The sequence below is a fragment of the Scyliorhinus torazame genome, chromosome X (assembly GCF_047496885.1).
Source record: "Scyliorhinus torazame isolate Kashiwa2021f chromosome X, sScyTor2.1, whole genome shotgun sequence".
NCBI classification, from domain to species: Eukaryota; Metazoa; Chordata; class Chondrichthyes; order Carcharhiniformes; family Scyliorhinidae; genus Scyliorhinus; species Scyliorhinus torazame.
In genome coordinates, this window is record NC_092738.1 from 28002638 (window position 1) to 28017577 (window position 14940).

A 14940-nucleotide genomic window follows, 5' to 3' on the forward strand; every position below is an offset into this window, starting at 1 on the left:
GGTTCGCAGATTTAAAACAGAGGCGAAATTACTTCTCTCGAAGGGTTATGAATCGGTGTAATTCACTACCCCAGAATGCGGTGGATGCTGGGATATTGAGTAAATTTAAGGAGGAGACAGACAGATTTTTAACTGGTAATGGGTTGAAGGGTTATGGAGAATGAGCGAGAAAGTGGAGATGAGGCCGAGAGCAGATCAGCCATGATTGTATTGAATGGTGGAGTGGGCTTGAGGGGCTGAATGACCTACTGTTAGTGCTTGACACAACTCCTCTGTTTAGACATCTTGGGGTTCTTGTAGCCAATCTGTGGCATGAGAAAATATTCAGCTGGTCCTAACCACCAGTTGTCTAACCTCAATACTAAACATTTGTTACTAAATGAAATATAAATCGCTTGTCACAAGTAGGCTTCAAATGAAGTTACTGTGAAAAGCCCCTAGTCGCCACATTCTGGCGCTTGTTCGAGGAGGCTGGTACGGGAATTGAACTGTGCTGCTGGCCTGCCTTGGTCTGCTTTCAAAACCAGCGATTTAGCTCTGTGCTAAACCAGCCCCATAAAGCAACAGGGTACTCAAAGAAAAAGGAAGAGAGTGCCGTAGAGCAGATAAAAAGTGGAAATCGTGAAAATTGGAGGGCGGTATGTGGCGCAGTGGTTAGCACTGGGACTGCGGCGCCGAGGACCCGGGTTCGAATCCCGGCCCTGGGTCACTGTCCGTGTGGAGTTTGCACATTCTCCCTGTGCCTGCGTGGGTTTCACCCCCACAATCCAAAGATGCACAGGGTAGGTGGATTAGCCACGCTAAATTGCCCCTTCATTGGAAAAACAAATTAGGTCCTCTAAATTTATTTATTTTGAAAAAAATGAAGGCTACAGGCAAAGTCTAACATTGTTAAAAGTCCGTGCCAAATCCAAGAGCTGCAGAATATCCAGAAAAAAAATGAAATCACATTCTGAATTTTGCACGGAGCTTGGCTGGAACCACGTAGAGCAAAGGACCATGACGTCAAAGTGAGAACGGAAGGAGAAATTGCAGAAGGAACAGCTCGGTGAATCTGTATTTGGTATCCCCAGTACAAAGGGGATTGCACAGTAAGCAGTGAATACGGTGAACAAAACTGGAGGAGAAAAATAGGTAAATTACTGTCTCAACACAGGAGCAGTTGTTGGAGCCTGGACATTATTAATGGTAATAAGACGGATGCACTGTTTCCATAAACCATAAATGGTGCAAAACACAATGTCCTCACAGCAGCAACATTCTCCAAAGGCATGCTGCTATTGTTTTGAATGTGTCCCGGTGGCTGAAGCAGTGATAACAACTGGTTTCCTGGCAGCACGGTGGCGCAGTGGTTAGCACTTCTGCCTCACGGCACCCAGATCCCGGGTTCAATCCCGGCCCCGGGTCACTGTCCGTGTGGAGTTTGCACATTCTCCCCGTGTTTGCGTGGGTTTTGCCCCCACAAACCTAAGATGTGCAGGGTAGGTGGATTAGCTATGCTAAAATTGGCCCTTAATTGGAAAAAATGATTTGGGTACTCTAAATTTATTTTTAAAAATATGGTGTGTCCCTGAAACAGGGATGCCAAACATCAAAAGGTACATCCGATTAATTTTTAATTTTGTTGTACATGCTGAAGTGCAAATATACAAAAGGACTATTTTCTGATGAGTGTCAAAACTGATACTCTCTACTGGAAGAAAGCATGTATTGCAGTAAGCTGCAGATTCCAGCATTCAGTACACTGGAAGGCAACAGCACATTTGATGTCTTAAAAATAGAAATCTTCCTGATTTGGGGGGAGGGGGTTGATGATAGCAATCAAAAGGAACACTGACCTCCTGTTTTTAAACTAACTAACCCAGGGACAGGTGACTCAGCAAGCGCTACCAACTGAACTTGGAACTTCCTGGAAAAAGCAGAGATGATAAAAACTGGAAATAAACACAGAACAGGTGGAGCCAGGCAGCAAGTCAGTTAGCCATTGTGGAAGAGACAGATTATAATTTTGTCAGGTGTCTGATCTTCATCAGAACTGCTGCAGGTTTCCAGCGTTTTGGGGGTGGATTTGGGAGTATGCAGTGTGACTACATACGACTCCTGACACGTGTTAAGAGTGAAAGACAAATAGTTACTGAGCTAATGTCAATTCTGAAGTCATCAATGGCGTTGGAAGAAAAAAATGTTTCAACACATGTTTATGACCAGGTATTGTTGTTCATTATCAAACAATGTGCATTCCACTGAACATTGTATAACATTTTTAAAATAATTTTAAAGTACCCAATTAATTTTTTCCAATTAAGGGGCAATTTAGCGTGACCAATCCACCTAACCTGCACATCTTTGGGTTGTGGGGGTGAAACCCACACAGACATGAGGAGAATGTGCAAACTCCACACAGACAGTGACCCGGGATCGAACCTGGGACCTCGGCTCCGTGAGGCAACAGGGCTAACCCAATGCGTCACCGTGCTGCCCTAACATTCTATAACATGAGGTAAAAAGTGGCCTGATAACACAAGACAATTTAACAATTTAAACTCAGTGTTTGAGACAGAGTGCATCAGGGAAACAAAAATAAAACAATGTAATTTGGACCTTTTGGCTTTTATTAAGTGTGATTTACCTTTCAAAAAGGAAAATGATTACAAAATGGAAGCATTGATGTTTATTATTTAAAGGTCCAATTCAATTGTGCACAGCTCATGTAACTTTGAAGAAGCCTTTCTCCTATGCTGGTCTTCAATATTCTGGAGATGAAAGATCCCACACCGTGTTTTATGAAGCCCGGCATGCTTCTTTTTGTTTAATGTTCCACTTGGTGCTCTCGGCGGTATTTACATTTTCCCTAAACTCGTCATCATCAGTTGTTGCTCCCTCAAGATCTTCTGCAGTCCTGGGTTTGCTTTCTTGAACGGGCGTGTCCATTTTCAGTTCAGATGCAATGCTTTCTGCTGCAACATGCATTTCCTCATCGAATAGATCCGCTGCAACTCTTTCAGCTTCCTCAATGAGTTGTGACATTGTTTGGTTTCCTTCAGGGAGTGTCAGCTGGAGTCCGCCATCAACTAGCCCCTCCGGACACTGCTCATCATTGTTTTTTCCCTCAATCCCACCACCTGTTGATTCTACCCTTTCGTCCCCTTTTCTCCCATGCTGCTCTTGCTTTGCGAGTACATATTCTTCATCTTGTTCTTTGATTTCATCTTCTCTTTCCCCATCTGTCTCGCCCTTGCAACCATCAGCATAGTCCTCGCTGTTCATTTTTGCCTCTCTGCCCGAGAAACTCTTCTGTCGTGTCACTATACTTTTAAACAGTTGTTCCAACAAGTCAAAAGGCCCCCTTTCCTTCCCAACAGGGTCTTGTCCACCTTCATTCAGTGTTTCCTCCCCTTCTAGGTGTGCATTCCCATCCATTACTGTTTTCTGCTCCCTCATGTCTAAATGCAGATATGTTTCATTCCTCTTTTTATTGCCCCTTTGAGAGTGATCTTCTCTTGGATTTACTTTTTCGTTGATATTCTCTCCCTCTCTTGTTCCACTGTCCCCTCCTTCATTTACTTTATTCATAGATACTTGTAGCTGTGGATCCATCTTCACAGAACTTTCATTTTCCAACTCTTCCTTATGTCTTTGACTCTGAGCTTCAGCCACAAGTACCTCCTTTCCATACATTCCATGCTGTTCATCCTTGTCCAGCCACATGTCCTGTTTCAGGTTTACAGAATCGCCACCTTTCACAAGGTTTGAAACGGTTTCCTTCACGCATTGAAGCGGTTTGATGATCTCCCCTCCCTCTTGACCACTCTCCGCCCATTTAACCTGAGCGCTCTCAATTCCACCAACCAAGTCCTCTCCTCCACATTCGGTTTCTTCAGCCTCATCATCCATTTCCATGTTTTTGCCACTCATTTCTAAAGCTAACATTCCTCTATTCTTCTCTTCAGTTACCTCCCATCTGGACACTCCAGTGGCCATTTTGTGGTCTTGTGTCAAACTCATTTTAAGAGCCCCGGTCATACTGCTCCAGGCTTCCAGTGGTTTCTCTCTGACTGTCCCCAAGTTTCCACACATTTCCGTCATTATTTCTTTCTCCTCTTCAAGTTGCTTTCTTACTTCCCTTTCCTCTCGGTTACTCAAGTATTCTTCAGTGGATATTTCCTCTCCTCCTGTTCCAGGCTCATATCTCTCTCTTTTCTTTTCATTAATTTCCCTTTTGTGTCCAGTTTGCCCTGAAGTAACTTCACTTACCTCCAACATTAGCTTGTTCTGTTCTTTCTCCTTGCAGTTGGTAGATTCAGTGTATTTTTTTTCACTCCCCAATTCCAACTGTTCTAAAGCTCCACTTCTACAGCCTTCCATAACTATATTTGATTGGTCTCTCTCAGTCACATAACGGTGAATGTGATTCACTTTTTCTCCAACCGTTATATCTTCATTATCCTCAATCAGACCAGTAGATCCGTCCACACATGTGTCAATTACACCCTGTTGTGTGAATAGGTTCATCCTTTCCAATTGATAGGTATCTCCAATGGAAGCTTCAATTGTTTTCATTTTCAGCAGCCTGTTGGATTTGGTTTCAGAGCTGCTGTTTACTGAACGTTTCACCTCTGCATCTTGAAAGGTTGCTGAGCCCTTAAGTTTCTCCAGACCGTGCTTCTCCTCTTCGTCGGACTTCAACGTCATTATCTTGGCATCCCTATTCTCCTGATATTTGAAGTTGCTCTGAATATCTTCATCCATATTCTCTGTGGCAACTATTTCAGTGTCCTAAGGAAAAACAACAAAATGAGTTAGCTGGCAACTGAAATTATAGGTGCAGCAGGGAAGGCCAATTGCACATATTTCACATTTGTTTCTGAATGTACAAGCAGTCACCAGTTTGGTTACTTGCCCCTATTTGACAGCCAGGAGGCAGATGGTAAGACGGGGCAAACCCAATGACTAGTAGTCCCATAGTCTGTGCTGTCCCTCAGAGTAATATCAAAGAGCACTATTCTCACGATAGCAGGCCATTAAACATTTGACATTCCCCCTTTGCAGTTCAGGTCATTGCAATACCCAACGACAGCTATGGCAACATAGCTGCCAGACTGGGGCTGCGGCAGGTGGCGAGGGAACCAACAAGAGGGAAAAAAACTTTCCCTCACCAATCTACCTGTTGCAGATGCATTGGTCCATGGCAGCACAGATAGGAGTGACCAGCACAGTCCATGTGAAGATGAAGTCCAGTTTTCACACTGAGCATACCGTTAATTGTGTTGTGTGGCCCGAGGAGGTGCTGGGTGAGTGGTAGAGGAAGAGAGAGTGTTAGGGGCATTGTCCTTGGCACCCGAAAGTTCCAAGAGCGATTTTTCCGTGAATCAAATGCAATTTGCCCAAAGTCCTGGCTGTACGTATTGCAACTGAACTTTGCTTTACGAATCCTTACCTGGCCATTTTTTCTCTCCTCTAACTGCCCCTTCAGGCAATTAATCTTCTGCTGCAATAAATGCTTGGCAACTTTCTCCGTCTCCAGTTCCTGTTCATGGAATTGAGAAAACAGCAATCACTCAACTGCTTTCACGTCAAGCAGATTCCATTTTGATTTAAAATGCACTGTTTTTCGACTCCGGTGATGGTGGTGACGTGCTGAGTGGACGCACATCAGGTGGCTCTCCTCACAATCGGACCCAAAATAGCAGATTTTCCAGGATTCTTGGCTCAAAAAGCCACCCAAAACTCCTAAAAACCCAAAAGGCATTAGTAGTGAAGAAACAGAAGAGAAGATGCCAGCAAGCAGTAGCTCAAAGGGCCAGCGAGGAGGCAGAAGCGTCAGGAGCAACGAGCAGATGGATCAGTGGACACATGAGGTGAGGCAGAGGCCCCGGTGAAACAAGACAGGAGATAACCAGCGACCCGAACAGAGGAACATGAACAGGCAGCGACGGTCCCACCACACCGGGGGATGGATGGAAGGCATTCCTAAAAAAAGAACTGGCTGGCATGAGGGTGGCGATCAAAATGGAACTCCAGGTGGTGGTGAAAGAGAGGTGGTGACGGAAGCGATGGCCGCCCTCCAGCGCACAATAGTCCGCCTGGGAAAGAAGGTGGAAGCCCAGGAGAGGACGATCCTGGACCTGGAAAGGGCGGCTACCGAGCAGAATGATAGGATCATGGCTCTGGAGACAGAGGTGAAGAGGTTGGTGACAAAAACCGGAGGAGAAAGGCGGAGGACCAGGAAAACAGATCCAGGCGACAGAACGTCTGTATTATGGGTCTGCCAGAGTGGGTGGAGAGAAGGAACAGATGCACCAACGGTGAGGGCAGCGGGGAAAAAGCGGGGGAGGAAGAAACGGAACAAAGATCTGCTGTATGGACTTTTCGCTGGACTGTGCTGCCTCGTTCTCGGATTAACGTAGGAGGACAGAGAGGGAAGTGAGGAAGGGACGGAGATGGGCAGACAGAACAGAGACAGGACGAGACCAGCCCAGGGAGGGGAGCCACCGTACTAGGAGGGAGGGCTAGCGCGGGAAGACAAGCAGTAAAGGGGCCGCGGCACACCTCTCAGGGGAGAGGGACGACTCATAGAACAGAAAATGGGCAGGATAGGAAAGGGTTGGCAGTGAGACAGACACAGGCCTCAGCAGGTATGAAGTAGGTCGAGGAATCAAAGTGGCGCCGCAAGTAGCCATTTTGGAGGGTCCTTAAACAAAGGGAGACCCCGGAGTGCAGGGGTGCACCCACGTGGCGTACACACAGTTGGCGGCCATGTTGGGTGCCCCCTGGGCAAAGGGAAACCCCAAAGCACAGGGGCCCGACCTCAGAGAGAACGGCAACCGCAGCCATTTTGGATGGCCCCCCCAACAAAGGGAAACCCCGGAGTGCAGGGGCGCGCCCATCAGGTAAGTATGATTGATCCCGCAGCACGGGGGGGGTGGGGGGTGGGGGTGTCAGAAAACCCCCACCAGGAACGTAAGGGGACTTAATGGCCCGGTGATAAGATCCAGAGTCTTTGTCCACCTGAGAAGCCTGAAGACCGACATAGGTGTGTCTCCTGTAGGTAAACTGGGGGAGAAAGACAGATTACTGGTAAGGAAGGGCTGGGTGGGACAGACGTACCATTCGTGCTACGGGACGAGGGCCAGGGGAGTAGCCATACTGATCAGAGGACGAGATTTACTGAGACCAGGATGGTTACGGACCCAGGGGGACGCTACGTCATTGTCAGCGGTGTCCTAGACGGGGCACCGATAGTACTGGTGAATGTGTACGCTCCCAACTGAGACAACACAGACTTCATAAAAAAGACCATGGTGGATATCCCCGACATTGACACACACTGACTGATTATTGGGGGGAGGCTTACAGGACCGGCTGACCGACCCATCAAACCCCAAAACGGGGAAAAAGACAGGCTAGGCTGAGGAACCGGGAGCATTTCTGGAGCAGATGGAGGTGGTGGACCAGTGGAGGTTCCTGCACCCGGGTGAAAAAGCATTCTCGTTTTTTTCGCAAGTGCACAAGGTACATACCCGTATCGACTTCTTTGCAGTGGGGAAATCGGTGCTTCCAGGAATTACAGGAGCGGACTACTCCGCGATAGTCATCTCCGACCACACTCCGCACTACGTGGGTGCGAGGTTCGAGACGGGCCGTGCCCAGCGCCCCACATGGAGGTTGTGCACGGACCTCCAGACATAGGAACAGCTTCTTCCCCACAGCTACAAGACTCCTCAACGACTCCCCCCTCGGACTGATCTGCTCCCTGTAAGAACACTATTCACGATGCCCGATGCTGCTCGTTTGGCCCCTTGTTCCGCACTGTAACCAATCACTGTTTGTCGATGTACCATTTGTCAATGTATTCTGTTGATTATTCTTTTTGTCTACTATGTACGTACTGTGTACGTTCCCTTGGCTGCAGAAAAATACTTTTCACTGTACTTTGGTACATGTGACAACAAATCAAATCAAAATCCTGGCCGACAAGGCCATCTGCCAGAAAACATCGCAGGCCATAGGCAACTACATGACTAACAACCGGAACGGGGAAGTCTCACCTTTCACGTTCTGGGAGGCACTGAAGGCTGTGATCTGAGGGGAAATTATAGCCTACAAGGCACGTCGAGATAGGGAAGAGAGGGCGGGCAGGCAACACCTGATCAACTCCATCTTTGAGGTAGACAGAAAGTACTCGGAGGCCCCGACCGTAGAGCTGCTGGCGGAGAGGAAAAAGCTACAAATGGACTTCAACCGGCTATCTACCAGGAAAGCAGTGTACCAACTCCGCCAGACACAGGGGACCTTTTATGACCACGGAGACAAGGCTGGCCGCCTGCTGGCTCACCAGCTGATAAAGCAGGCAGCCATGAGGGAAATAGTGCAGGTAAAGGATGGCAGAGGCAGACTGGTAGCGGAACCAAAAGAAGTCAATCAAGCATTTGAGACCTTCTACCGAGGGCTATACACCTCCGAACCGCCCCAACGGGGACGAAACATTTCCTCGACGGACTGGAAATGCTAGTTGTGGGCGAGGTCAGACAGGGGGAGCTGGAAGCATCAATAGATCTGGCGGGGAAGGCACCGGGACCCGATGGGTTCCCGACGGACTTCTACCAAAAATTTGCACCAGCCTTGGCCCCACATCTAAGGGAAGTGTTCGCAGACTCGCTGAATATAGAAAATACAGCACAGAACAGGCCCTTCGGCCCACAATGTTGTGCTGAACTTTTGTCCTAGATTAAGAACAAATTAATCTACACCCCATCATTCTAATATAACATAGAAAATGCTGGCAAGGGGCACTTTGCCTTCTACACTAGCGCAGGTCACAATCGCATTGATACCCAAATGATACCCAAAAAAGACAAAATCCCGACTGAATGTGGATCACACAGACCCATTTCGCTGCTGAATGTGGATGCGAAAATACTCGCAAAAGGTCCTGGCCAAAAAGCTGGAGAACGCGGTAGCGGAGATGGTCGCTGAAGACCAACCGGGCTTTGTCAAGGGTAGGCAACTCACTGCGAACATCAGGCGGCTGATGAATGTAATAATGACACCCCCCCCCCCCCCCCCCCCCCGGGAGAGAACACCAGAGGTGATCGTCATCCTGAACACAGAAAAGACTTTCGATAGAGTCGATTGGAACTACCTCCTTGAGATACTGGAATGGTTTGGGCTAGGAGCAGGATTCACCACCTGGGTGAGACTCCTGTACAACGTTCCCAAGGCAAGCGGTCGAACTGACACCACCAGTTCTGAACACTTCCAGCTACAGGCACAAAGCAGGGATGCCCACTGTCCCTGCTATGGTTTGCATTAGCAATCGAACCCCTGGCGATAGACCTACAGGGTGTTAAAAACTGGAAGGGCATCCAAAGAGGAGACAGAGAGCACAAAGTTTCGCTCTATGCAGATGACCTGCTCCTGAATGTCTCAAAGCCACAGGAAGGACTGAAAGCAATCATGCGGATCCTAAAAGAGTTCAGAACCTTCTCAGGTTACAACCTTAACCTGGGCAAAAGTGAGGCACACCCAGTGAACCCAAACAGGGGAGGGACAGAGCTGGACGAACTTCCGTTCAAAATAGCCCAAAACAGGATTCTGATACCTGATGATCCAAATAGCCAGAGACTGGTCACAGATCCATAGACCCACAAATGGAACCTGACCAACCTGGTGGAGGAAGTCAAAAAGAACCTTCAGGAGGTGGGGCTCACTCCCACACTCCCTGGCGGGGTGAGTGTGCAGATGATCAAAACTCTTCCTGTTTAGGTCCGTACCGATCTTCAACCCAAAGGCGTTCTTTCAGAACCTAGATAGCTTAATTATGGTGTGTGTGTGTGTGTGTGTGTGTGTGTGTATCAGTGGTAATGGCGACACTGAAAATGTGGGGCCAACTAAGACAGCACTTTGGGCTGACCAGAATGTCCCCCATCTGCGGTAACCACAGATTCCCGCCAGCCATGCTAGACACAACCTTTAAAAAATGGAGACAGGATGGGGGAACGCTGACAGTCAGGGACTTCTGCATAGGGTACAGACTGACGACACTGAATGGACTGACGGAGGAATGGGAACCACTGACAGGACAGGAAATAAGACACTTACAAATAAAACACTTCCTCCATAAAGAGGCAGTAGGATACCCCAGGGCCCCGGACACCACACTATTTGAGATCTGATGACCATGGGACAGTAAGGGGGGGGGAAGAGACACTGTGGGAAAATATACGGACAGCTACTGGACAGAGCCTGAACACCACTGGACGAGACCAGACAGAAATGGGAGGGCGAACTGGGGACAGAGGTGGGATAAGAACTCTGGAGCGAAGCACTGAGCAGGGTGAACTCCACCTCCTCCTGCGCAAGGCTAAGCCTAATGCAGCTCAAAGTGGTGCACAGATCGCACCTGACCAGAACCCGAATGAGCAGGTTCTTCCCGGAGGTGGAGGACAAATGTGAGCGGTGCCAGAGGGGCCCGGCCACCCACGTTTTGGGCTTGTCCCAAACTTGCTGGGTTCTGGACAGCCTTCTCCGAGGCAATGTCCAGGGTTGTGGGGGTGAGGGTGAAGTCATGCCCAAACATGGCAATCTTCGGGGTATCGGAGCAGCCAGAACTACACATGGGGAAGGGGGCCAACGCCCTCGCTTCCCTAATCGCGCGCCGGAGAATCCTGCTCGGCTGGCGATTGGCAGCACCACCCAAAGCTGCAGACTGGCTCGCTGACCTCTCGGAATGTCTCCACCTGGAGAAGATTAAAGTATTCCATCAGAGTGTCAGAGGAAGGCTTCCTTACTGCATGGGGGCAATTTGTCGGCCTGTTCCAAAACCTGTTTGGAGACCAACAACAACCAGTAGAGGGAGAACTGGAAGGATTATGGAGGGGGGAAAAAAAAACACAAGGAGGAATGCCAGGGACGCACAACCCTGGGGTGGGGTGGGGGCGGGGGGCAGAGAGTTGGAGACAGGCAAAGAGGGACAACACTGGGGGGAGGGGGGGGGAATGGGGGGGGCAAAACTCATTCACAAAAAAAACATGGGTGAAGCCGACAAAGAGAGAGGAGCAGGGAGAAGGGGGAGCAGGGAGAAGGGGGAGCAGGGAGAAGGGGGAGCAGGGAGAAGGGGGAGCAGGGAGAAGGGGGAGCAGGGAGAAGGGGGAGCAGGGAGAAGGGGGAGCAGGGAGAAGGGGGAGCAGGGAGAAGGGGGAGCAGGGAGAAGGGGGAGCAGGGAGAAGGGGGAGCAGGGAGAAGGGGGAGCAGGGAGAAGGGGGAGCAGGGAGAAGGGGGAGCAGGGAGAAGGGGGAGCAGGGAGAAGGGGGAGCAGGGAGAAGGGGGAGCAGGGAGAAGGGGGAGCAGGGAGAAGGGGGAGCAGGGAGAAGGGGGAGCAGGGAGAAGGGGGAGCAGGGAGAAGGGGGAGCAAGGAGAAGGGGGAGCAAGGAGAAGGGGGAGCAAGGAGAAGGGGGAACACCCCCCCTCCCGGATCAATCAGGGAGGATAGCAAGAGGGGTGGGTAGGGGAGAAGGGGAGGGGTTAGGGAAAGGGGGGCGTAGGACACGCTGAACTGGATGGCAGCAATCTGTAAATAAAGTAACGCAAGACAAAAGCCTTTTTTTGTTACACTGTACAATAAATAAACACAAACTTCAATGTACATAATGTCAAAAATGGCAATAAAAATATATATATTTTTTTAAAAAATGTGCTTTTTTTTGTACTCAGTTGCTTGGAAAGGAGAGGTTTAGTTTATTTTTTGCATCCAACACTTCAGGTCACACATAGGGTAAAGGTCATTCTATATTGTCCCAATTATGGGCTTTAACACCCATCTTCTGCAGAGCACCTGTACACCTCCAGTGATATCTCCTACGTCATCTTGTGCCCAATCTTGGCGATGGATTGGAGACAGTTTCTCGATGTGAAATAATAGCATAAAACACTGGGTCAGTATGAAAATAAATAAGTTAACTCATTAATGCTAAAAAGGACTCCAAGCTCAATGGAGAACATTAACATGAAGCTGTACAGCGAGAGGGCAAGTTTCTATGAATTCTAGGTTAGGACTGGGGGGCGTATAATAACCTTTATTGATGAGTTGTGCAGAAAGGAGGGGATCCCATTCCAGGTTTTTAGCCATTACTGGTTATTGTCTTGAAGACAATTTGGCTCGATAGAACTCCTTTAAATTGCAAATAAACTTGAAAAATAGGGGCACACTTAATTATACCCGGTGTACTTGTGTGTTTTTTCTGTGGAGTTCTGCCAGCTCCTCCTCTGTGCTCTCTAGCATGTCCCTCAGTCGCTCCACCTCGTACACAAGTAATGTCTTCTCCGTTTCCAAATGGTCGATCGAGTGAACTGCATCTATGTACTTCTCTTCAAGGTCTTCTAAGATGTCCTAAATAAGAGCCAATATAAAACAATTGTATTCCTTAGTGAGGTTTGTATACACAGAAAATAATGTTCAATGACCAGCTGCCCAGATGTACAACATACAGGTATGACAGGTGCAGAATTATAATTTGTGACCGTTAACATGTAATAACATTCATCACTTATCTCAATGGAGTTAAAAAGTCCCAGTAGATTCTCACAGAGTAACGGAGTCTGCAAGAGCAGTGGGCAGCATGGTAGCATAGTGGTTAGCACAGTTGCTTCACAGCTCCAGGGTCCCAGGTTTGATTCCCGGCTTGGGTCACTGTCTGCGCGGAGTCTGCACGTTCTCCCCGTGTCTGCGTGGGTTTCCTCCGGGTGCTCCGGTTTCCTCCCACAGTCCAAAGATGTGCGGGTTAGGTGGATTGGCCATGCTAAATTACCCTTAGTGTCCAAAAAATGTTAAGTGGGAGTTACTGGGTTACGGGTATAGAGTAGATATGTGGGCTTCAGTAGGGTGCTCTTTGTAAGGGCTGTTGCAGACCCGATGGGCCGAATGCCCTCCTTCTGCACTGTAAATTCTATGATAAGAGCCTCCCAACAACATCAATGGTGCCAATTAACACCTCCTTAAAAAGAAATCAAAAGAAATATCTGTATAAAGACAGAATTAAATGTAATGATTTGGTGTTGCTGGTGGGTATCGGAAATGTTCCGCATGAAATAACACTGATCAAGGTTGAAGAATGTTCTTTCGGGGAGGGTGGGAAGAGAGAGAAGGTAAGGGGCTGGTGAGGGTAAAGGGCCTATTTTTGGAAGGTCGGTTTGCTGACTGGAAGGAGCTGAGGGAGAAAGCAGGCCTTGGTGGGGTGGATGTAAAGGATTTTTTACTCCAAACACATTCAACAAAATAACACGAGCTTAACATCCAATCAAAGTTTACAGTTTGTACATTTTCCCCCTTTTAATCCCGTCTCCCCCCGGCAACAAACAGCTCCTCGAATATAGCCAGGAACAGCCTCCCCCAAACCTCAAAACCCTTCTCTTACCCCCTTAAAGGCAAATTTGATTTTCTCCAACTTGAGGAATTCGTACAGATCCCCTCAGCCATGCCACAACCCCCGGTGGTATAACTGATCTCCAATTCAAAAGTACCCATTGCCAGACAATCAAGGCGAAGGCCACTACATCGGCCCCCCTTCCCCTCCAGCAGCTCTGGCACATCCAACACCCAAAAGAGGTTTCACCTCAACCCCTACAATCCTCAACAGAGTGCCGAACACCAGGGGTGGATATGTCTAGGTATTTTCAGGTGCGCGACTGGGTCCAGCAACCTTTTTCGACATTCTCAGGGGTGCCGCCATCCACCTTGCTGGAACAGATCCTGTCCTGTACGGGGTCAGAGGAGGGCGGTATGTCCAGGTGTATGGTCGGATCATGGGGGAAGAACAGGTTTTGGTGGAGGAGGTGAAGGCTAGGTGGGGAGCAGTGCTGTTTTAATATGTTTGGGGAGGTGGTCGATACATGTGTTATTGTTTGCTTGTTATTTATGTGTACAATGTTACAAATGTAATAAAAAATTTTGCAAAAGGTTGAAGAATGTAAGCTGCAATGACAGAATGTCCACCTGGAGTTTTCACACAAGTATCTTTCGAGGCCAGGGAGTATAATCTTCCTGGAGATTATCCATGGTTAGTCAATCCTCTAAAATAAACAGGGTAGAATTGTAACAGCAGACATGTCCTTGGGAGGAATGGTGAGGTTAATGGCATTCTCAAGTTTAATGTTTCCTTCATGTTTTATCGTTCAAGCCATGCATTAGAGCAATCAATCTTCTTACAAAACTGACATAGGAGAGTAAAATAGATTTGCATAGACAGCCTATAGTCAATGTGTAATGAAATGTTCACATCAGTGTTCCATGTGATGCCGGAGGACTCCAATGACTTGCCACAGTAATTTCATTGCAGTGTTAATGTAAGCTTACTTGTGACACTAATACAGATTCAGATAGTTTGTACATAGGTTTTCCGGAATGTTAGCAATTGGAATTGATAAGATTAGTCTCTGTCAATGAATCCCAGGATACCGAGCACCCTTGTCAGCAAATTCCAAGGCGGAATACTCCTACCTGGTCAGCAGCTTGTTTTTCTAATAACTCGTCTACCTGTGAAATAAATACAGGCACAGAAATACATTATTGTATGTTCATTCAAGAGCACACCTTATGCAACCAAGGCCTATTTCAAAGTAAGTCTATTCATTTGTTTTCAGGCATCCTTGCCTGCCATTCACTTCAATGGATTCAACAACTTCTCTCTGAAGTTTCCCTTTTGTTCCAATCCACAAAATACAGTGGCAAGAAGGATACAACATCGAAATAAGAATCACTCTTCGTCGTCTACTCGGGATTTCTACTGAAGTTATGTTGAAAGATTGTGAGGTCACTGCAGAAATTCTATCATTTTATTTCTAACTACCCAAGACGGGCGGCACGGTTGCACAGTGGTTAGCACTGTTGCTTCACAGCTCCAGGGTCCCGGGTTCGATTCCCCGCTGGGTCACTGTCTGTGCGGA

The 14940-nt window shown here is 48.0% G+C and overlaps 1 protein-coding gene across 9 annotated transcripts in view; it reads right to left on the reverse strand.

Annotated features, from left to right (window-relative positions):
* Nucleotides 1-2591: 2591 nt before the first annotated feature.
* The window catches only part of LOC140405446 (uncharacterized), a 44364-nt gene continuing 32015 nt past the window's right edge, over nucleotides 2592-14940 (reverse strand). For 4 of the 9 annotated variants that reach the window (XM_072493870.1, XM_072493869.1, XM_072493867.1 and 1 more), the window contains 4 exons: nucleotides 14495-14530; nucleotides 12218-12388; nucleotides 5438-5527; nucleotides 2592-4776 (listed from right to left, as the gene is read on the reverse strand). In XM_072493870.1, the coding sequence (XP_072349971.1) occupies nucleotides 2782-4776; nucleotides 5438-5527; nucleotides 12218-12388; nucleotides 14495-14530 (2292 nt within the window). In that variant the 3' untranslated portion in view covers nucleotides 2592-2781. The remainder of the gene's footprint in view (nucleotides 4777-5437; nucleotides 5528-12217; nucleotides 12389-14494; nucleotides 14531-14940) is intronic. The other 5 variants (XM_072493874.1, XM_072493871.1, XM_072493868.1 and 2 more) reach the window with 4 other exon arrangements.